Below are 25,107 nucleotides of genomic sequence, written 5' to 3' on the forward strand. Positions count from 1 at the left end.
TGATTACTGGAGCTTTATGCTAAGTCTTAAAGTCAGGTAGTGTCAGTCCTCAGAGTTTATTTTTCATCTTCAGGAATTTTGTTCATATTTGTAAATTTGTAATTATAAATTATTATGAATTTGATTACATTTGTCATTAAGACAAATATAATCAATAAATACATTAAATTTTATTGCATTAATCCTTGATAAGATCAGGAAAGAATGTAATTACCATTCATCACCTGGGTCTAATAGACATTTTATTCTTAGGGGTTTTTTTTTTTTAGGTTTTTAAGTTATTTTTTGAATAATGTGTAGATGTAATAATAAAGGAGAAAGGGATAGTGTAAAACAACTTCATTAGACTTTTAATAAGAATTTAAATATAGCAAACCTGAATTTCTATTTCATATTTTTCTGGGTTTGATGATATATCTACTCAAAATGGGAAACAAGTGTCATGCATGATCCTGGCACATATCCATACTGTAAATACAGAGTTCAGATTTCAAATACATTCTTAACGTGTCATATTTATCATTGCTTCTGCTTCTTCCTGCACCTGCGTTGTCAGGATGAAATACTTTAAATACTTTAAAAAACTTTGATGGTTCATAATTTTTTCGAGGGGAGTAAAAATATATTTTTTCCAAAATTGTAAAACATTTTCATTTTTAGATTTATAAGCACTAATTAAATTTTTTTAAAATGAATGCTTTAATTTATCATCAAAAACCTACATTTTTCCACTTGTAAACTGTAAAAATTCTTATGCACAGAAATTATCAAAGATGAAAGAGTATTGTCATGTATTCTTTTTAGCAAAATCAGGTTGCAAAATATTATGTGATGAAATTCTTCCATTTTTTTCCTTATTAACAAAATTTTCACTTATTGATTTTTTTTGGGGTGGGTACGCGGGCCTCTCACTGTTGTGGCCTCTCCCGTTGTGGAGCACAGGCCCTGCACATGCAGGCTCAGTGGCCATGGCTCACGGGCCTAGCCACTCCACAGCATGTGGGATCTTCCCGGACCAGGTCACGAACCTGTGTCCCCTGCATCCGCAGGCGGACTCTCAACCACTGAGCCACCAGGGAAGCCCCACTTATTGATTTTTGAGTTTACTAAAATTAATCTAGAATAAGTAAAGACTTCTGTTTCACCATTTTCACTAGATTCTTGACTTCTATTTTCTCTTTGTGTTTCTTGTCCTATCTAATAATTTTGAAATATCTTCCTCTGACAACTCCCTTCTTGCAATTATAATCAGAAAATGAAAGATTCTTAATTCTCAACTGAGAGCATGAAAGCTAAACAACCAACAAACAACCAAACAAAGCTACAATGATGGTGGTTTATTTACAGACTTCTTTCCCACCACCATGAAAGAAAATGTATAACCTGAGCAACAGTGATGATTTATATAAGTAAATAGGGATAAGTATATAGAGATCGGCAACAGTGATGATTTATATCACTCTTGCATAATCTTTCCACACTAGCACTGTCTAAAAGAAGTTACCGTGATGATGTAAATGTTCTATATCTGTCCCAAAATAGTAGCCAATAGCTAGCTACATATAGCTGCTCAAAATTTGTAATGTGGATCTTCTGACTAAGGAACTGCAGCTTAAATTTTATTTAATTTTAATCAATTTACATTTAAATTTAAATAGCCACATATGACTGGTTGTTACTGTATTGGACACCACCATTCTATATGATTTAATCATACTTCCATTTTCTTATTATGTCGTTCCTTTTGACATAGTTGGGAATAATTTACGAGTTAGGAATGAGTTGATAGTGAGGTAATTCATAGAATGCCAAAGTAGCAAGATTTGTAATAATACAGGAAATATAATACATATAATTTCATAATGTATCTTAAATTTGTAAAAGAATCCAATATTTTTATATTATAATTGCAAGGTAGGATAATTTTAAATCTCTAGTAATATACTAAGGGTAAACCTTGCATTTCTTTTTAAAAGGGAAATTTTTGTTTATATTTTCAGGAACTAGGCCAGTGATTTAAATGATTATTAAGTTCGGAAAGTTTTATCCTGCCCTCCAAAATGCCTTTTCAGTTTTCTTTTATGCTGCCTAATATTTTTTAATTTGTGATTTAGTTCTTGTTGTTCTTGTTTGTTTAGTTTCGTTTTTTATTTACGGCTGTGTTGGGTCTTCATTGCTGCACGCAGGCTTTCTCTAGTTGCAGTGAGCAGGGGTTACTCTTTGTTACAGTGTGTGGGCTTCTCATTGCTGTGGCTTCTCCTGTTGCAGAGCATGGGCTCTAGGCACGTGAGCTTCAGTAGTTGCAGCATGCTCAGCAGTTGCAGCACAGGGGCCCTAGAGCACACACTTCAGTAGTTGTGGCATGCGGGCTCAGTAGTTGTGGCTCATGGGTTCTAGAGCACAGGCTCAGTAGTTGTGGCACATGGGCTTAGTTGCTCTGTAGCATGTGGGATCTTCCTGGACCAGGGATCAAACCCGTGTCCCCTGCACTGGCAGATAGATTCTTAACCACTGCACCACCAGGGAAGTATTAGTTCTTGTTTTCAGTCTAGGATGCTCACACTGGAGCCCATGGGTGGGTGGTGATCAGAGTCCATGGATTCCTTGAGATGGTGTGTAAGCTATGCCTATACACAGATGGGCCCATACTTTAGGAGACCACAATGTTTGTTGTCACAATACAGATTAAAAACCTCTGGGGTGAAACATAAACATTTTTAACAAAATGTATTTTGAATACAGTGTGACTTTGAGAATCAATATCTTATTTTTTGAAGTGCAGGGCTAGGTTGGAATCCAAGTTCCCTATGTGACTTCATGCTAGTCATTTTAAACTTTAATTTCCTCATTTGGAAAGTGTACTTCTTATTTTGGGGGATGGGGGTAAGGATTAAATCAGATAATTCATTATACATGCTTGGCATTATTTTTATCATTATCATTATTAGGAAGGTAACATACCTTATGAATGCAAAGATATTTAGCAAACAGATGGAGAGCTATACTACGTTCTTGGATTGGAAGAATCAATATTGTGAAAATGACTATACTACCCAAAGCAATCTACTGATTCAACACAATCCCTATCAAATTACCAATGGCATTTTTCACAGAACTAGACAAAAAAGTTTACAATTTGTATGGAAACACAAAAGACCCCGAATAGCCAAAGCAATCTTGAGAAAGAAAAACGGGGCTGGAGGAATCAGGCTCCCTGACTTCACACTATACTAGAAAACTACAATAATCAAGACAGTATGGTACTAGCAGAAAAACAGAAATATAAATCAATGGAACAGGATAGAGAACCCAGAGGTAAACCCACACACATATGGTCACCTAATCTATGATAAAGGATGCAAAAATATACAATGGAGAAAAAACAGCCTTTTCAATAATTGGTGCTGGGAAAACTGCACAGCTACATTTAAAAGAATGAAATTAGAATACTACCTAACACCATACTCAAAAATAAACTCAAAATGAATTAAAGACCTAAATGTAAGCCCAGACACTATAAAACTCTTAGAGGAAAACATAGGCAGATAACTCTTTGATATAAATCACAGCAAGATCTTTTTTGACCCACCTCCTAGAGAAATGGAAATAAAAACAAAAATAAACAAGTGGGACCTAATGAAACTTCAAAGCTTTTGCACAGCAAAAGAAACCATAAACAAGATGAAAAGACAACCCTCAGAATGTGAGAAAATATTTGCAAACAAAGCAACTGACAAAGGATTAATCTCTAAAATACACAAACAGCTCATGCAGCTCAATATCAAAAACAAAAACAAAAACCCAATCAGAAAATGGGTGGAAGACCTAAATAGACATTTCTCCAAAGAAGACATACAGATGGCTAAGAGGCACATGAAAAGATGTTCAGAATGCCTAATTGTTAGAGAAATGCAAATCAAAACTACAATGAGGTATCACTTCACACTGGTTAGAATGGCCATCATCAAAAAATCTAGAAACAATAAATGCTGGAGAGGGTGTGGAGAAAAGGGAACACTCTTGCACTGCTGGTGGGAATGTGAATTGGTACAGCCACTATGGAGAACAGTATGGAGGTTCCATAAAAAACTAAAAATAGAACTACCATAGGACCCAGCATATACCCAGAGAAAACCATAATTCAAAAAGGCACATGCACCCCAATGTTCATTGCAGCACTATTTACAATAGCCAGGATGTGGAAGCAACCTAAATGTCCATCAACAGAGGAAAGGATAAAGAAGATGTGGTACATATATACAATGGAATATTACTCAGCCATAAAAAGGAATGAAATTGGGTCATTTGTAGAGACATGGATGGACCTAGAGTCTGTCACACAGAGTGAAGTAAGTCAGAAAGAGAAAAACAAATATCATATATTAACACATATATGTGGAATCTAGAAAAATGGTATAGATGATCATATTGGCAAAGCAGAAATAGAGACACAGATGTAGAGAGCAAGCCTATGGATACCAAGCTGGAAAGGGGAGGTGGGATGAATTGGGAGATGGAGATTGACATATATAAACTATTGATACAATGTATAAAATAGATAACTAATGAGAACCTACTGTATAGCACAGGGAACTCTACTCAGTGCTCTGCAGTGACCTAAATGGGAAGGAAATCCCAAAAAGAGGGGATATATGTATACATATAGCTGATTCACTTTGCTGTACAGTAGAAACTAACACAACATTGTAAAGCAACTATACCCCAATGAAAAATTTTTTTAAAGTTTAGCAAACCCTTTCTATCCTTTTTTGAGAATACAAACAAGGAACCTATGAAATAAGTAGAAAGAATATTAAGGAGATTTTTTTTTCTTTGTAGTTTTTGCCTAGAACATATACTATTCACTAACAGTGATAAAAATCAAACAAAATTGGTGATATCAGGAAAATTAAAACAATTTTTAAAATATTTTTTTCCGTTTCATTAACAAAAGCTACAAACAAAATATCCTCATCCTAAAGGAGAAATGTCACGGAGACCTTCTTATTTTTTCATTTGAGTTTTCTCAATTTAAATATATTTCAAAATATACCAGTAACTTAAAGATTATTAATTTTTTAATTGTTGATGATGATGGTGATTGAATGATGATGATGACTTTGACCTTTTTCATATTTACCAAAATTATATGTGAAGGAACATTTTAAATATTAGATAATATATGAAATAAAAGTGAACCTGGTAGTTGACTAAATGGCTAACAAACAGGAAATACGATGTCAACTTCCACATTGTCTTATAGCTTTCTGATAAATCATTATATCTGAACTAACCTATACATCATGTATTAATGTGGTATGTTTGTTAAATAAACATTAGATGCTTAAGGCATCCCATGGCAGATTTATAAAACCTAAAACAACTTTAAATGTGTTCATTTCATTGTTTATTATTTCATTTTGTGTCCCCATGATGAATCCATTTCATGGTGCTTTTGATAAATGTTCTTTAAAAAAGCATCAAAAACATAAATAGCTTGAAAATGTTTAGAAACACGAGTTTAGGGTTTGTTTTTTTTTTAATTTTTTCTGTTAAACGTGATATGAAGGCTTTTTTTCCAAAAATGAGCTTTCAGAGTGTTAAAATGTCCTATCTAATGATGAAATTTGACAAGCAGCCTTCCTGATGCCCTTTCCTAAGTAATCCATATCCAGTGTTGAAGCCATCAACTAGTTGAATTTGTTTCTGCCCTCCCAAGCACAACTAACTCTATCAACAATATCGAATCAAAACTATGCATTTTATATCACCACTTCAGACTATTAATATAGGAGAGTTTCATTTGATAAATTCCTAAATTCTATTTATTTTATTATTTAATTATTACAAATACCTAAATTATAAATTTCTTTATTTCATAAATATTTTAGTTATTCTAATATCTGGAATAAAATATTGGAGAAACAATTATTTTAAGCTAAAAAAGTAAGTAAGGATAATAAATGAGATGCAGAGAAAATGCACTTAAAGTAATGCATTCTAGAGCCCACAATTGTAGAAATTTATGAATTAGAACATAGACAAAATGTTGATGCATTTATTATCTATATTTTTACTGCTATGTTTTCTTAAGATCTTCCTAGTGGCTCAACTTTATCATAGAGACATAATTTGCTTTAAATTGCTCACTGATATAACCAGTTTTACACACTGCCAAATATCTCCTAAAACCTGGCTTGGAGCCTGACACTCACTTGATCACAAACTTAAGATGATTTCTTATTGTCTCTAACATAATATCCGAATTCTTCAGCCTGAAGTTCAAGGCTTTGAAAATACAATCCCTTATAATGACACTCTTAGCACCCCTTTTCAGATAACGCACCCTATACTTTACAGTACTTCTAGATGCCTCATATTCAGCCCACACTCGTCTCTACACCAACCCTTGTACAACTCTTTGCCTAGGGTTCCCTTCTTTTCTTTCCCTCTAGAAAAATTCTGCCAGTTCAAATACTGTGTATTGTTTGAACTTTTTTATGTACCACTTCTCTAGGTAACTTTCTTGGTTTCTGACAAATATCTATAATCTCTTCTTCCATAACTCCAATAATATTTCATCAAAGTGCTATGTTCCTTTCAGTTCCTTTTCAGTTCCTTTCAGTTCCTTTTGAATTTTGCATTATTTTGAACCATACCTGATTTATCTTTCTTATTGGGACAAAACTGCTGTGGAGATATAGCATTTGAATAGTAGTAGTAAAGTATCTTGTACATATTATACATACATATAATTTATACATATTTGTTAAATAAATAAATGATGGCCTCAAGAATAAATTTTTACTAGAATTATAGGAATTTAACAGACTGTTGAAGGAAAAGTACTTGACAGTTTTGAGCATTATGAGAGAGTATTGTGAGCACTCTGAGGAAAGTGAAAGTTTCAGTTTTACTGCAAAATTACAAACAGGAAAAATAAATTGGACATCTTAGAAAAAGTCAGTCTTACGCAGAGGGAATGAATAGCAGATAGTGCTGTAGCTGAAATGGTTCTGGTTAACTCTGGGTATATCAACCCACTGCTCCTAATAAAAAGTGGTAGGCCTTGAGGTATAGATTGAGCTTGATTTGTAGCTTTTGATTTCAGGAAAGTATCATGATGGTCTTAGAGTATTCAGCATTTCCTTCATTCTAGAAGTCCAAGCATCCCATATAGATTCACACAGTTTCACAGTTCTCTAGTATTTCCCAATCTGTTGTAACAGGGAAGAGATATAGGTAATGAAGTGAGTAAATGTCAATATTTTAGAGGAGGACACTAGTGACATTTAGTTCTTTGTTGTGGAGGGTCTCTCTGGTGCATTGTACGATGTTCATCTGTATTCCTGGCTTCTACTCATAGGATGCCAGAGGTATCACCTCTACTTCTCCCATACACTGTAACAACCAAAAGTGTCTTCAGACATTGTCAAATGTCCTTGGGGGGCAAAATCATCCCTAACTGAGAGCCACTATCTCAGAGTAAACTCTAAAGTGGTTTTACAAAAGTGAACTGGTGCATAATTTTCTTTAGTATTAATGTAATTAGCAAGAGACCTTTACAAGGGTGCTAAACAAATTGTTCGAAAAACTTTATGTAATACAATTGCTATAAAGAATCACAACTCTTTCATCTGTAAAATATTTAAAAGTTTCTAAATTCCCCTTGACAAAGATTTTCTGTGGGGATATTTCTTTCTTGTTCGTGGAGGAGAGGAATATGGATGAGAAGGATATATTGTAATGAATAAGACAAGAGAATATATATATACATACATATATATTTTTCTCCAGTTTTATTGATGTATAATTGAAATATAACATTGAAGTAGCTTAAGGTGCACAACATAATTATTCAGTATATGTATCTATTGCAAAATGATTACCATAATGGTTAGTTAATATCCATCACATCACATAATTATAATTTTTTTCTTGTGATAAGAACTTTTAAGGTCTACTCTCTCAGCAACTTTTAAATATGCACTACAGTATTATTAATTGTAGTCACCATGCTGTACATTACATCACAGAACTTATTAATCTTATTATTGTAAGTTTGTACCTTTTAACCACCTTCACCCAAAGAATATTTTCATCTGTTAGAGAGGAAAAGGATGTGAGAGGCGGATGTGAAAGAGTTTAAAAAGAAAGAAAGGGAGGGTGGGAGGTAGGAAGGAAGGGAGGGAGGGAGGAAGGAAAGGAGGGAGGGAGGAAGGGAAGGAGGGAGGGAGGGAGGAAGGAAGGGAAAGAGAAACAGGTAGACTGACAGGTTATGCATAGAACTCAGAAACATTGTCAGATATGTTTCACAACTTGCAGATCATATAGAGCAAAAGCAACTCTTGGGCTAGGTTCCAATTCACCCAGCTGGAGAAAGAGTTGGTTTTGAAGATGAATAGAGGACACAGAGCTTATTACCAAAAGCATCAATCTCTCTTGTAGTCTAAGGGAGAACAGGAAACAAAGTTATTGAGGTGTGACTAAGGTCCGGAAAAAGAGATTCAAACTGCCTAAGGTGATTTATGGTTGTTTAACTAGAGTGAGTTACTTCTCTGAGCCTTAGTTTCATGTTATGTATGATAGATCAACAACAGAACCTACCTTATATGCTGTATGAAAGAATTCAATGAGCCAATGCATACAGAGCATTTACAATAATGACTTACTTGCCAAGTATTTTATCAGTGTTTATAATTATTAGAAAATAGCTGTGACAAATAAATTTGATTTTATAACACACTAGTGGTCCTAACCAGTAGTTGGGAAAAATTACAAAAAGTTATTCTTCATTCATTTATCCAACAAATATTTAACTGAAGTCTAGGAGTTATTCTAGGACTGAGGATAAACCAGTGAACAAAATAGAAATAATCTCTGCTCTGATGAGCTTACTTTTCTAAGAATATGCTAAGTACTCAGTAGCACTGTTTATGAAAACTAACACCTGAGTTTTAGGTGTTACAATGTGAAAAAGTATACTATGTTATAGTGTTTTAATGTTGCAATTCTAGTGAGATAATGGATAGAAATAGATAATAGTACTGTGCCTTGCATGTTTTAAGACCTATAAAACTGTTTGTTAAATGAATCATTTGGAAGTGTTCATAGGAAATGATTTTTATGGACAAATAAAATTGTCAAGATAACACTTTCCACCCAGAGATCCACATGCCATGAGCAATGCAAATCACTACTGCTTTAAGTTATAAACCGTCTTTGTTCCCTGAATATATTATACACTATGGAGTGATAGAGTAAACTAATATTAGATGTTCATTTATAGTTGCTTCTCTTATTTTAGCAATTTGGCCATCACCATCATAACAGGCTAGATGTTACTTTTATATAACTTTAAATTTCTGTTGTATTTCTTTGATTACAGAATAAGGTTTTTTTTATTGGTAAGATATTGACTTAAAACTTATTTTTATTTACCTACCTACAAAACCCTTAGAGATGAATAAATATTGTTGAACCACTGACACTAAATACTTTCATAACTGTGCTTGCCGATTGTCCATTAGGTGATTTAATAGTAGTTTCATCACAGATCTTTTCAGTTTTGTAAAATCTTTGTTAAAAATATGGAAAATCCATTCCCCTGAATCAATATCTTTACTTTGATTCAAATAAGATAGGAGGTGTCTTTACTTCCCAAGTTCACAAAGCTTTTAAAATTTTGAATAATAATTTTAAAAACCAATTTTTTTGTCCATTAATCTATCTCTTGAAAGTACTTGTGCTTCTTTATAAATTAGCCCCAGAATTTGTCCGATAAGTAAAATAAATAATACTTTTAAAAAGTATGGGTTTTTTCCACATCTTATTAATTTTAAAGATGGACTCTAAAGAATAATATTTTTCCTACAAAAAGAAACCTTGGAGAGGAAACATAATGCTTTTAAAGTATCTGCATATTTTGCCTGTTAGTAAGTAGTGAAAAATTATTTGTGGATGAATGACCATATCCCTATTTTTATATGCTTGTGCAAAACTTCCTCATTTGCTTGCATTTTGAGAGAAATAGGAAATATTCATATAGTCATCTAATCTTTAAAGAACGCTTACAACATATCAAGTATTTTGTTAGGATCTGACAACACACAATCGAATAGGTTAAGGTCTGGGATTTTGAATGCTCAAAATGTGGTGAATGAAGCAGACATGTAAAAAAAAATACATATTTTACTAAGTGCAATGTTTTATAATAGCAGTATATATCCTGAAATATTTAACTCTAATTATTTACTGTTCCCTTTCATTCATATGTGTGTATATATAGTAACATTATAAACATTACATATTATATGTAATAAATATTATACTACTATGTACATAAATTTATATTCAATAAATATGGTGTTGTTAGAATTGACTTATTTGAAGACACTTTAAAACAAACATGGAAATTATTAGTTTGTAAAAATAAAAATCTGAGTTTAACATATAGGATAAAGCAAGTGTGAATTAATAGTGGTAATGAAAATGCATTTTTATGAACCCCCCTTTTCTTTCTGTTTAATTGGTACAGTACAATACATTATACTAGTAATTTAAAAACAAAATATCATCCACAAAGTACTGAAGAAAAAGAGAAAAAGTGTCATTCTGTTTTGTGAAGAAGTATAGCAGGGTGAAATGCAACTCATATTGCACCTAGACTGGAAAATAGAGAGATTATTTCCAAAGCAAGTGTGGGGTTACTATATAAGTAAACTTTGTTTAAAAAAATATTCCCCATCCTTTTGAAATGAAAAACTACAACCAAGAAGAAAATCTACAAATAACATATATGGACAGGGGCAAAAAAAAATGTAATTCTTAATAGTAACTTGGCAAAGACATGCATTGAAAGGTTTGGATATGTGGTATTTACTTTCTGACTCCTATTCACATCTGGATTAGTAAAAATGTTAATAGCATAATATATGCATAAATTTGAAGATTATTTTATAAAATTATTATCTATTGTGCATTGTGCTGCTCCTGAAAAATCCCCATTCATTTTGATATATAAATAATACAGAAAAATATGTTTACCTTGGGGGTTGCAGTTATTAAAATAAATATTTTGAAGAAATCCTGGAAATTGAAGATTCTTAAAATTAACTCAGTTTTTGAGATGAGTACAGTTTTTTGTTTGTTTGTTTGTTTGTTTTACTTTTGTCTTTTTGTTGGCTAACTGAGATATCTCAGTAAGAATAGGAGTTCTACACGAATTTAATGGTATTTCTAGAATGTTATTGATAATTTGCTAACAGTGCTTGATCAGCTCCCTTATGGATACAATAAAGTGATTAATGAAAATATAATAGGAATAGTAATGATAGAGATCTTTATTATTAAGTAAAAATCTATTAAAGCCCAAATTATTTCCTGTTATTAAAAAAAATTGATACATATATCCACTCCTTTTTAGATTTCCTTCCCATCAACCCAACATTGTAAAGCAACTATACTCCAATAAAAAAAATAATTTAAAAAATAAAATAAAATAAAATATTTTTACTTTTAGGCCATGTAAAATGTTACATATTCAAAATGTTATTTTAAAATAAACACTCTGGCAGGGAGAGATAAATCAGAAGCTTGGGATGAACACACAGATACTACTATATATGAGAGAGATAACCAACAAGGATCTACTTACTGTATAGCACAGGGAACTCTACTTAATATTCTGTGATAACTTATATGAGAAAAGAATCTAAAAAAGAATGAATATATGTATATGTATAACTGAATCACTTTGCTGTACACCTGAAACTAACACAACGTTGTAAATCAACTATACTCCAATAAAATAAAATTTTTTTTAAAAGTATTTGAGAAAGAGTCAAGTTTGGGATAATATCACATTACTGTAGTTTTGATGTGGTAAAAAATGTAATTTTGTGTACATTGCTAACGTGGTATGTTTAAAGATGAATGCTGACATTTCAAGGAACTGTAAGCTAGAATTTTGACTGATTATATAAATAAATCTCTTCACAATTGAGTGCTTCCCCTGTCAAAATCAGATGAGGAGAGAAAAATTATTTATATGGTATATGCATTAAAAAACAAATTGCTGGGCTTCCCTGGTGGCGCAGTGGTTGAGAGTCCACCTGCCGATGCAGGGGACACGGGTTCGTGCCCCAGTCCGGGAAGATCCCACATGCCGCGGAGCGGCTGGGCCCGTGAGCCATGGCCGCTGAGCCTGCGCGTCCGGAGCCTGTGCTCCACAACAGGAGAGGCCGCAACAGTGAGAGGCCCGCGTATCGCAAAAAAAAAAAAAAAAAAAAAAAAAAAAAAAAAAAAAAAAAATTGCCATTTGTATGATCATGGAAAGTTGTTATCTAATATTATCTAATGCAGAAAATTTATACCAGGAAGAGAATCAGCAGTAGACATTTAAATTAATTATGCATAAGAATAAAACTCAATGTAAGGTTTGTGACATGAGCATTTAATATTAATTTTAAATACAAATGCAGACCCCAACAAAATTTCAATTAAGCAGTTTTTAATATTTTACAATTAATGTATTAAAATGATAATAAGAAAACTAAAAATTTAGAGTGTTCCCCCATTTAATAATTTATTTATTAAGCACAGATTTTGTATAAAGCATTATGCTAGACACTGAGGATACAGAAATGCCTTTTAAAAATTATACAGAGATGAAAAAGAGAACATGCAGCAGAGATATATGACCAAATGTGAGGTTAATGAATGATTGCCCTCAGCAAATGATATTTGAGTTAAGATTTAAAAGAGTTAAAAAGCCAAAGGATCCCCCCAAAATGAAGCATTTCAGACAGTTTGTATAAAGTTAAGAAACATATTCATTAAAGTACTTGAAAGAAAGTATAATTACCTGGAATTCAAAGAATGAATTGAGTGTTACAAGGCATGAGAGTAAAGACCTGTGTAGATCATATAGGACTTAAAGACTATGCTGATTATTTTTCTTTTAATCCTAAGAGAAAAGATTTACCATGCAAGGTATTAACCAGAAAATTGATGTCATCAGATTTAGAGGTGTAAAAAGCTGACATGGTGGAGGCCATTCACTTTTGTGGTAGACTAAATGAAAGAAAGGTTGTGGAGATATAAAAAAGCAATGAGTAGATTTCAAAATTATTTAGGAAATAAGTCAACTGAACTTGATGATTAATTGATTGATTATAGAAAAGATAAGGGAACAGGAGGTGTCTGGTGTATGTAGCTGGATGGAGGCTGGTGGTATTTATAGAACTAGAAATTGCTGGAAGAAGAACATGTCAGGGGAGAATGTGTCAGTCAGTGGGAGACTTTGAGTTCCTTTTGGACATACTGAGTGTGCCATGTCTTTTCAATATCCAACTGGACATGTCAAATAGGCGTTGCATGTACATGAGTATAGCTTGTGGTACAGAACTGCTCTAGGATATAAACCTGGGAGTGATTAATGAGTAGACAGAAACTGCAGAGATGGGTGTGGCTAAAAGGACCTAGAGAATTATGTGAGAACAGATTGTGAATCCCATTCTTAATGGTCTCAATATTTAAAGGTTAAATACAGGAAGACAACCCAACAGAATATGAGAAAGAGTAGCCAGAGATATATGTCGAATCAGATATATGTGTATCTATCAGTGTGTGTGTCTGTGTGTGTTTGTGAGGGGTGGGAGGGTTGAGTGTTAAAAAAACTAGGGAAGATAATTCTTAGGAACAAAGACTAATCAACATATTGAGTAATTCAGAAATAACAACATTTATTGTTTATTCTGTTACAATATTTATTGTAACAGAAATACAATATCAGTATTGTAGTATTATATGACTTGATTTTGGTAACTTAGACGTCTTCCTAAAAGTTTCACAGAAATACATGCTAAGCATATTATCTGCTTTTGCACTTGCTTATAATTCAAATTCTGTGTTCTGGATCTAAAGGGAATGCTGAACCATGCTTCAGGGGACCATATGTTATATAAATTCTCACCTCTAATAAATTACTTGAACAGGCAGAACTGTGTATTTTACTTCACTGAGACAGATACTGGGGGCGACTTGCCCATACCCCTTTGGCACACACCATTCCTGTGCACCGAGTAGACCAGGGGTGCCAGGGAAATAACACCTACATCCCCACCCCAGCAATCTTCAACCGAACACTAATGAGTATTGGTCAATATTTCCTAAATACTCCTCTCCCTTGCCCATCAAGCGAGGTGACTTGGAGGCAAGCCCTACATTGTCTGAGTTCCACAGCAGAATTGAATGCAGCTGCCCACAGGGTAATCTTCTCAATAACACACTCTTGATTGACTTCCCTCCCTTCCTATCTCACTTCGCAGTGCTCCCTGTGGTCACTCCCCATAAAAGAAATATCCCAGGGTCTGTTTGTAAGGATTCTATATTTGTCAGCGTTCTATAGAGAAAAAGAACTAATGGGATTTGTTACAAATGTTCAGGTTCCAAGATCTGCAGGCTGAGTCTGAAAGCTAGAGACCCAGAAGAGCTGATGACTTAGTTCCAGTCTGAGTCTAAAGGCCTGAGAAACCAGAAGAGATGATGTTATAGTTCCAGTCTGAAAGTCAGCAGGCTCAAGACCCAGATGTTTCAGTTTGATCTGAAAACAGGGAAAAGGCTGATGTGCCAGCTCAGTTGCCATCAGACAGGAATACTCTATTTGTGGGAGGGTCAGCCTTTTTGTTCTATTCAGGCCTTCAACTTATCAGATAAGCCTCACCCATATTAGGGAGAGGAATTTGCTTTACTCAGTCCACTGATTTAAATGTTAATCATTTCCCAAAACACTCTTACTAGAATTCCCAAAGTAATAAATTTTGGGCCAAATACCTGAGTACTGCATAGTGTAGTCAAGTTGACACGTAAAATTAATCATCACAGATACACAACACAACTCTCTTCCCCAACATCACACTTTTCTGATCTTTCTTCTGCCACCTTTTTCTCTAGAATTGAAGCTTTATTTTCTATGTCAGGATGAAATTAAATTTTGCTATATGTATATATGGTCAAACTTTAAAAGATGATAGCCCTCATTTTCCCAGAATCATTCTGGTTCACACTTGTTATTCTATATAATTAAATTAATATTTTCTCTTCACTTTTAAAAGTGTTCTACTTGGAAGACAAAATTATATGATCAGCATGTTAACTGATTCCATTCCATAAATGTGATGATGGTAATGAAATTAGTGAAGTATATTTCAAACTTTTATTAAATTATTTTTTTCTACTGGTTAAAATATGACAATATGTGTCATATTTCTTCAAATTAATTTTTCTTCCCGGGTTATTATATACTACAATTTTTACCATGATGTACATGGAATGCCTATTTGTAAATGGGATATTATTGTTGATTATCTTGAATGTATTTTTTTCTTTAAAGGATTGAGAAAGAATGCATTTGAAAAGTATAAATAATTTATAAGTGGGATACAAGGCCTTCCACAGGATCTTGTTTATTTTTCTATATATGACAAATCTGCATAATATTTTCCTGAAATAAGATAACTAAACTAAAAATTACACAATTGATTGATACTTATTTAATTGGCTTCAAAGTCAGAGAATGACTATAACCTCAGGGTAGTTCAGTTCTTCTATCACATCTAAGGGAAGGGTGAGAATAATTGTGACCCCTCTGGAGCATTCAGAGCCTATTTTGTTTATTGTTGAGGATATGGAGACAAGAAGAGGAGACAGTGCCATGTTGACTGCAAGCCACACAAAACCAGGACTAGCAAGGTGTCATAAAGGAATGAGCCTGTTTACTCTGTCTCTGTTTTTAGTTTATTTTCCACTTTTTCTGTGTACTATGTATCTCTGTGTTGATTAAACAATATTACATGGCATAAAAGTTAGAAATATAAATGTCTAAAAGTATTTTTGCATCTTCTTCCACAAAGGATGATTTTATTGTTAAATGGAAATAACTTTATAACAATTATGTTGTAGAATATATAACAAAATGTTAACTTTTAGTAACATTCTAAATAACTATTTCAGATGATTTGCTAACTGTGCTTTAAAGCAAACAGCCTGTGCTAAGTGCTGCATTACTACATTTTCAAAAAGATTCTGCATAATGCTTGTGAGACAGTAGTTGATCTCAAGTTCTTTGTGGGTTCCTTATTGTGAGTCCCTGGTATTCCTTCAACAATGAAAGTGTTGTTATTCAAGTGCACATAAATGCATTCAGTCCATAATAATAGTATGCATAGCCATCTATAAATAGTTGAAGAAACAATTGTATGAAATGCTTGATATTCATCTGAACCACTTTTTGCAATTTCACTTTTAAATTCAGATTTCAGAAATAATACAACAGTGGTGCTCATAAGATATTCAGATATTTTTGTAAGCTTTTCCTGGACAGGATGGTAGCTTCTTAAAATTGCAGACCCTGTTTCACTAAATCTATAAAAATATGCACAATTATGTAAATATATACAATTACAAAAATGGCCTGAACATATACCATAATGTACAATTATTAAATATATAGTTTTATATGTGTGTAATGACCTTTCTTAATATTACTTTTTCTTTTCTCCTAGATACACCATCAGTTAAGATTATACCATCTACTCCTTTTCCACAAGAAGGACAGCCTTTAATTTTGACTTGTGAATCCAAAGGAAAACCACTGTAAGTGATTTAATAAGCGATAAAATTTTTTACTTTTCTTGTATCCTGCTTTGATTGCAGTCTTTAACCTCAGAAATCCACTATTTTTGTATTTTCTTGGTTGGCAAAGTGATCTCAGAACAGAAAACCCCCTGAACCATGTCTTCACTAAGTGTCTGTGGAAGATTGGTCTTGTATTTTGTCATCTAGTGAAGTTTCTGGGGAGGTTTCCAACTGCGATTTTTTTGTTCTTTTTCATTCTTTTTTTTTTTTCCCACTAAGATATTTCAACCTGAAAGGAGTATAAGCTTAATCAGTCACTGTTTTTACATCATCAGATTGTAGAAGTTACACATGCTGAGCTTACTTCTCTCATGAAAAACTTTGAAAATATTGAATCCTCGAAATATGCCCAAATTGTAAAGTTACATGCGAAATCATTTTCCTAAGGGGGATCAAATCTATGCCTCTAGTGTAGCCCCTGAGACATAATTTGTGAATGTGATATGTTTGGAGGTAGTGTGAATGAAAAGGGTCAAAGACTCCACATTTTCTATTATAAAGCAATTTTATTGTTAGAATAATGAGTTCTAACATCACTTCAACCCTAAAATTTTACTTTTTGGCATTCATGTTTATAAACAGCTAACTCATAGAAAATCTATATTTAATAGAAAATTCAAGTATGGAGTATCCAAATAAGGATTATTTCATTGGAAGTGATTTGATCTTTCTATAGTAACATTCTACATGGAGCTGAAAGTCACTTATTTGGTCTTTTTAGAAGCTTCCAATTGATTTGCATTTCTGTTTAAATTTTAATGGGAGGCATTTAATTGTTCTCTATACATAACTATATGGGATAGCTTTTGAGCAAATCAAATTTAATTACTAAAAAATTGTTTCTAATAACATTTGTTATTTAAGTGTAGATTTCATATTATCACATGAGTAATTTTTCTATAGTAATTTTAATACAGAAGCCTGAAATTTCAACTTCCTCAATTGTATTGTCTTATACTTTTTAACGCACTAAGTGAATTCACACTTTCTTTATCACCGTATTGTTATTTTAGAACTGTTCTCTCTTCCAGTAATTATTTTCTAGAGATTTAAAATATACTGACTTAAAGAGCATTTTGTAAATTAATCTGCTTTTTTTTTCTATCTTTTAAGAAACATTTAAGGCATTTTAGACCTTGAAAGGAGCAATTTTTTTCAAAGTAGCTTTACTACATATATACTGTACAATTCACTTTCATAGTTCTTACCCTCTGATAAGTTTAAGTTGCTTGTAGAAAACACTTTTCAACTGCAGTGTTCTATCTAAATGTGACAGTGCATTTCAGTACTACAGTTTCAACAGAGCTTTTGGCTGTAAGATCAGTACTTTAACTAAGAAAGAAGTGTGATATACTCTAGTCAGCTTTAGACATACTTAAATCCAGTTTCTTTACTCCCGATGTTTTATATCTAATACCAGTGCTTCTTTCCTAACTTTCCCTTCCATTTCCACTCCTGTTCCCTTTGCTTATTATTTTCCAACTCTGTCTGTTCCTCTTTCCCCACACCCCCCGCCCTTTGCTTCCATTTCTCCTTATAACCTCAGAGGTCAGTGTTTGGAGATATGATAAAGTATCAAGGAATAGCAAAGGATTTTTGCTTTTACCTTATCTCCATAGTTCTGCCCCAAAGTACATATGTGTACATTTAGAATATGTGTACAATTTACACAATTAAATGAGGTGAAGATGGGAAATATAATATATAGAATGCTTGGGAATAAATACATTCCAGCTCAAATGGCATCTAATTACCTATCAAAGATCTTCTCTTTGATTCCATATCCACTCTCACTATCCACATTTTTTTTTTTTGGTGAATAGTTATATTGTGATCTATGTAATTAGCTATTTAAGTAGTCCATTTCCCTCAGCTCAGATATGGTTGAATAGATATGCCTTATTGTGGTCTCTGTTTCAGTTACCTAGAAATAAGCTTGGATATGCAATAATCCTCTGTACTGCCAATGAATGAAAAACACAATCTCTTATTTATTTATGTTATTTAAGAATACAAAGGTTCCAGAAATTTAAGAAATAGAAAATGTGACCTTTCTCAGAAGGATCCTGGTTAGTATCTCTTTGCTATAGGTAATGGAAATAAAAAGCCTCCTTATTTGACAGAAAGGAAAACTAAAGCTCAGTATTAACTGATTTTCCTTATTCATCCAGATTTAAAATGGACGAGTCAGGATTTAAACTTAGTTCAATCATTGACCAAAGATTACATTCCTTCAGCTATTTTCTGCTACTTCAATTGCTGAGTCTAAATTGTCACCTATGTTGACCAAAGTCACTTTTGAAAAATTAGGATGGGCCCTACAATAACGTGCAGCACTCAAATCGAAGCTCTGGATGCTTGAAGGTGAAGAACTGGCTAGTTTCAAGACACATTTTACTGCTGCTGTTCTCTTCTATCAGGCTTTCTGCTGTATGTGTGTCCTTTCTGGCAAATTGCCAAATTCCTACCAAACTGACCATTTTTAGCATGAGTTTACAGCCATATAAAATATCCTCTAATTAGGATAGTATCCTCTGGCAATTCACTCATAAGCTCCAGGAGGGTTAAAATTATTATTTTCTGTCTTTATCATTATAGATCATAATGTTACATTCTATGTGCTATGGTCCACAAGTAAATGTACATTAACTTATTTTTTTGTATTGTATTCTCATTCCCAATGCTCTTTTTACCATTTTCTTTCCTTGTAGACCTCCAGGCCATTGACATTAAAGGTATAGCCAACTTCTTTGACTCCTTTTTGCCTTTATACCACTGCTTCTCTTATGCCCTTCTTAATTATCTTAAAATCCACTCTTCTGCATTTTCAAAGTAACTGTCATTTCCAATAAATGAAGACATTAACCTCTTTAAAGAGAGTCTCAGCTCTAGCCTCTCTAGTTTATATTTGATTTCCCACAGTGCTAGTTGAGCCAGATAGGACAAAAAAAAAAAAAAAAAAAAAACAAGAGAAGACTGAAAAGAAATCATTGGATTTTCCCAGAAGGAAATTTTACTGATCATAAAGAAAACAAGTCTCACTAGAGCAAAGAGAACAGAACGCAAATTGAAATGGATTAATCAGGGAGTTAGTAAGTGGTGGGGAAGTAAAGAAAACAGGAAGGACACCCATTTCAGTAAATGAATCATGAAAAGTGGAAAAGGGATGAGAAAAGAAAGTTATTTCAAACAGAAGTTTTAAAACAAAAAATAGTAAAGAGGCTGTCCTATTTTAAGGTAGGATCAAAAAAGCCTGTAAAGAGTGGGAGTAAAAATGAAGTATGTGATATCACATTTACCCAACAGGTAGGTTCGAATTTCCTATTTTACTCTGGTAATCACTGTCAAAGTTCTCCATTATTTTGCTGCTATTACACCTGATTCCCCATTTTGTTATTTTGGAATCACGGAGAAGCAACACTTTGTCTTAGCTTCTAATTGACTCCTGAAACACCTGATTTCTATTATCCTTACCAATTACCCGAGCCCCCTTTGATGAGCAGGTGAGAATCAGAAGTGGATAACAGGTGTATGATTTCTTTACATTTTGTAGCTGACATATCATTTCCTTAATCCGTGATCAAATATTGTTTCTTTAAAAATGTTTGACCAATATATGATTTCCTAAAGTATGAGTTATCCATGGTTATTAGGCAAGTTAATAGTAGAACAAAATAGCACCACTATCTTTTGTATAAATCACAAAATGATGGTGTGACTCAACTCATACTGAGACTCATGTTCCTAGCCTGGCCTCCTGTATGCTAATATTGTTTTCCTTGTTCTAAATGTGAGGGCCACAGTGACTGTTTATAAACAATCATGCCTTATTTGCCTGCTTTGGATTGAAGCCTTTTGCTGTTTCCCTGTGGAACAGCTGCATAACTTGGGCCAGGACCAAATTGTTCCACTTGACATTACTATAGAGGCATTCTATTCTTTCCTTAAAAGAGAGATTACTGTACATGTCTGTCTATTGTTTTAATTTTAGTTTAAAATGAGGACCAAGCTAATGCCAGCCACTTTTCTTTAAAGTCCCCAGAATTTTTGTAACCTTCTTCTTTCTTTGGCTGAATTCCCAGACAGCTTTCAGGCAGCAGCATTCTCTGCTTATAGAAGTAGAGGGGGAAAAAGCTGTTATATTACATTAATGTTATGACCTTAAAAGGTGTGGGATTGCCCCCCACACGCTATAGCTAAAGAATCATCATTCTTTTTTCTGTTTGTTTGTTTTTGTTTTTGTTTTTGCGGTATGCGGGCCTCTCACTGTTGTGGCTTCTCCCGTTGCGGAGCACAGGCTCCGGACCCGCAGGCTCAGTGGCCATGGCCCATGGGCCCAGCCGCTCCACGGCATGCGGGATCCTCCCGGACCGGGGCACTAACCCGTATCCCCTGCATCGGCAGGCGGACTCTCAACCACTGCGCCACCAGGGAAGCCCTCATCATTCATTTTAATCAAATGTTTAACACTTTGTAAATTTACTTCACAAAAGCAATGTGACATTTTCAGTCAAATAAATGTATATTTGGTATTTATTCTATAAAAGAAAATAATTATAGTCATTGATAAATTTTTCTGTATATCAGGCATTATGTTTATGTTGTAGTTACTATTTTACCTCTGGTAACCACACTTTTTCTTATGATTTTGGTATGAATCTAGTATACATAATTGCATTGCACATAACATTGCTATTCTGAATAAGAAGAAAGATTTTAATCTTTAGGAAGACAGATTACATATCATATAATAACTGGTGAGGTGTTTTAGAGGAACACTTACACATCCATTTTCAAAATGATCTAGAATTTAAGAAGAAATCTGATAAAAACACATGCATTTTCCTATTAGCATAATGGAGATTAAAAATGAGATGCAAATTAAGGCAAAACAGTTTTATATCAAATCTGTTTTCTCAACCTAATATGTACCTTTTTACAAATCACAGGTTATTTACTAATTGTCATATAATCTAATCACAGCCAGAAGAAATGACAAAACAAACCTGGAGTTAAAGAAGGCAAGTTATCCAGAGTGAAATGTCTTAGCCCCAAACAGAGGAAAATATGAATTTGTCAACAGAAAAACAGTGCAGAAGGCTTCAAATTATAAAATAGTTTATTTGGGGTCTTAAGAATTGCAATTCAGGAGACAGATTCTGGTTAAACCAAAAGAGTGTTCAAAGGAAGAGAAAGAGTCAGGGGCTTATAAAGACAAAAAGCCAAAAGGCTGTTAAAATTTGCCTAGTGAGAATTGTGATTGACGTGAATCAGGAAATATTTGTCCTTGAGGAATCATGTGTTATTTTAGGGTAGTCCAGTAAGTAGAGAGGCTGCCACAAGTTATTTTAGGGTATGGGCCCGATAATTATCTTGAGTTTCTGGCAGATGATCTAGATGTCTTAAGTAGGACAATAAGAGATCAAATGGTTAGATTCTATTCAGGCTGAGATGTGCATAAGTCATACTTTGTAATAGCCTCCTGGCTCCATTTTAGGGAGCTCTCTTAGCAATATAGACTCCATTTTGATTTTCCTTTCACAAATTTTGGGAAAAAGAATATGATCTACAATGATGGCAATTTTATATGATTTGACTTAATGCCTAGTAGATGTTAATTACACAGTATTTGTCTCTCTCCTGACATCTGCACTATAGAAAGCCATCTAATTAATCATCAAGGTCTGTGTTTATGTTCAGATATACTGTCTAAGCTGTCATGCTCTGGGGCAGAAAAAGCTGTGTGGTGCAGTAGAAAGAGAAATAGAAGTAGCTTTGAATTATAAATCCGCAGATATCTGTGGCCTGAGTGGTCTTGAGTAAGTCACGTAACCACACCAAAATGTTTTTTTAATTAATAAACTTTATTTTTTAGAGAGTTTTAGGTTCACAGTGAAATTGAGTGGAAAGTACAGGGTTCCCATATACCCTTCGTTCCTACTCATGTCCAACCTCCCCCACTATTGACGTCCCTCACAACAGTGGTATATTTATTACAATGAACCTATATGGACCTATCATTTTCACCCCAAAGTCCACAGTTTACCAGTGTAAGTATACCAAGTATTTTTTATTCTCTAAAATTAGAAAATAAAACCTAGTAAACAAATTGTTTTAATTTTTTTTGTTTGTTTTTTGTTTTGTTTGCGGTACGCGGGCCTCTCACTGCCGTGTCCTCTCCCGTTGCGATGCACAGGCTCCGGGCCCAGCTGCTCCATGGCATGTGGGATCTTCCCAGACCGGGGCACGAACCCGTGTCCCCTGCATCGGCAGGTGGACTCTCAACCACTGCACCACCAGGGAAGCCCTATTTTAAATATTATTGAAAATATATATGCAATTTCTGCCTCCAAGTAATTTCATAATAAATAATAACCATGGATAAGTTATTATTTTGTCAAAAAATTCCATACAGTGTATCTCACCAAGTTTTAAACTCAGAAGTCTTAATTACATATTTAATGCACATGCTGATATTGGGCTACTATGGCAATGCTGGGAACTGAGTTACTATCTCAGATTTCTTCCATGGCTCTGAAATTGAAGGTTCTAAGCAGAATAAACACATTCTAGGACAACAGTCTGTGACTTTCCAAAGCATGTTTGAACAGCAAAGGAATCCAAACTAAAGTCATGGCATAGGTGGGAGGGAGGGAGTGCATGAGGGAAGGGATGTGGGAACAGATGTATATGTATGACTGATTCACTTTGTTATAAAGCAGAAACTAATAAAAAAAATAAAGTCATGGCAAAACTGGCAGGGCAACATGGCTATTTTTGTTGAGATTAAATAGTAATAATGAGCTGTAGAGAAGAGGGACAGAGGCATGAACCCTTGTCAGGGGGTAAAATGTAATATAGCTAGAAGTGGAAAAGTCCTGAGACATAGGAATAGCCCCTCCATACTGTTAAGGTAGAAAAAAATTTAGAAAAATTGGAAGGACTGGAAGGGGTAGAGAATGAGTTCTGGTTCCACAAATGTGGAAAAGGCAACAATGTAAAGGAGTTCAGCTGGGATGAAATAGAGATTAACCAGGTAGCTATTTTTTTTTTTTTTTTTTTTTTTTTTGCGGTACGCGGGCCTCTCACTGCTGTGACCTCTCCCGTTGCGGAGCACAGCCTCCGCGGCCATGGCTCACGGGCCCAGCCGCTCTGCAGCATATGGGATCTTCCCAGACCGGGGTACGAACCCATGTCCCCTGCATCAGCAGGCGGACTCTCAACCACTGCGCCATCAGGGAAGCCCATAGGTAGCCAGTTTTGACAGAAAGCCAAAGCGAGAGATCTGGAAGGTTTTAAGAAACCAGAACTAAGTGAATAGCGTGGTTCATGAGTGGTTGAGAATCCAGAGTCTGTGACGTATAAAGCCTCATTTTGGCATAGGTTTCAAGTTCACTCATGCTAGTCTTATTTTAACCACACAACTATCGTGTTGTAAAAGGTTTACAGAGACTCTTATAATTGTTTTTATTTTGTAGATAAGGACAGTAAGTCTTGTGGAGGTCATATGACCTTTTCTATTCATTCAATTGATAAATGGTAGATTACAAAGACACTTTTTAAAAATTTTAACAACTCTGATGGTTATGTTTTCTTATTTACATAGTGTTTTTAGTTCTCCTATCATATTGACTTTTCACAATAACCCAGAGAAGTTGGCAAGAATGAGAAAATGCTTATAAACTTTTAGGAATGCCCATATTTTAACTAAATAATTATAAAAGATTATCAGTTATGAATCAAACCTGTATTAGCACATCTAAATAGTATCTAAAGAATTTCTAAATATATCTAAATAGTTCTGATTATTAAATATATTTGTTTTTAAAAAGCTAATTATATTATGTTCTTAATTTGATATGTTTGAGAAGATTAAGACTGCAGGTTATAACTACAAAGCAGTACCTGCAAACGTAATACCAATGTAATGAAATACAATGCACAGCCTTAGAGGGTAAATAGAATAAGCAGGAAGTTCAAAGTGAACACTCCCCCAAAGTATGTCTTTCTTGCTAAATACTATGCTTAATATGTCACCAAAACAATTGGTGGAATAAACATAATGAGAGGATGGACCTACTATATACATACCCTCACAAAGTCAGTCCTTGGATGATAAAAGTTAGAGCATTTAGATTTTTCCCCCCTTGTGTTCTGATCTCTAGAGAGATATAAAGTTGTCTCAATTAATTAATTAAAAGCATTGTAGTCAGTTTTTTCTAAAGTGTTTTCAAAGGAATAATATTGGGAAATTTGCTCCAAGTTTTCATAATTAAAAAAAAATATATCCATGTGCTGTCCTTTTCATAAAAGTATCTCTTCTGAGGCCCATATGTTCTTTTGCTTCCATCTCATGGCTTCAAAATTTAATCCCATGTTGACTTTCTGGAAACACACAAGTGGTTAGCT

At 33.9% G+C, this 25,107-nt stretch overlaps 1 protein-coding gene across 1 annotated transcript in view; it reads left to right on the forward strand.

The window, feature by feature from the left end:
• CADM2 (cell adhesion molecule 2) overlaps positions 1-25,107 on the forward strand; it is a 244,143-nt gene that overhangs the window by 124,349 nt on the left and 94,687 nt on the right. The window contains exon 6 of the mRNA XM_060099800.1: positions 16,566-16,656. Coding sequence (XP_059955783.1) covers positions 16,566-16,656 — 91 coding nt within the window. The remainder of the gene's footprint in view (positions 1-16,565; positions 16,657-25,107) is intronic.

The sequence above is a fragment of the Mesoplodon densirostris genome, chromosome 5, assembly GCF_025265405.1.
Source record: "Mesoplodon densirostris isolate mMesDen1 chromosome 5, mMesDen1 primary haplotype, whole genome shotgun sequence".
Taxonomy (NCBI): Eukaryota; Metazoa; Chordata; class Mammalia; order Artiodactyla; family Ziphiidae; genus Mesoplodon; species Mesoplodon densirostris.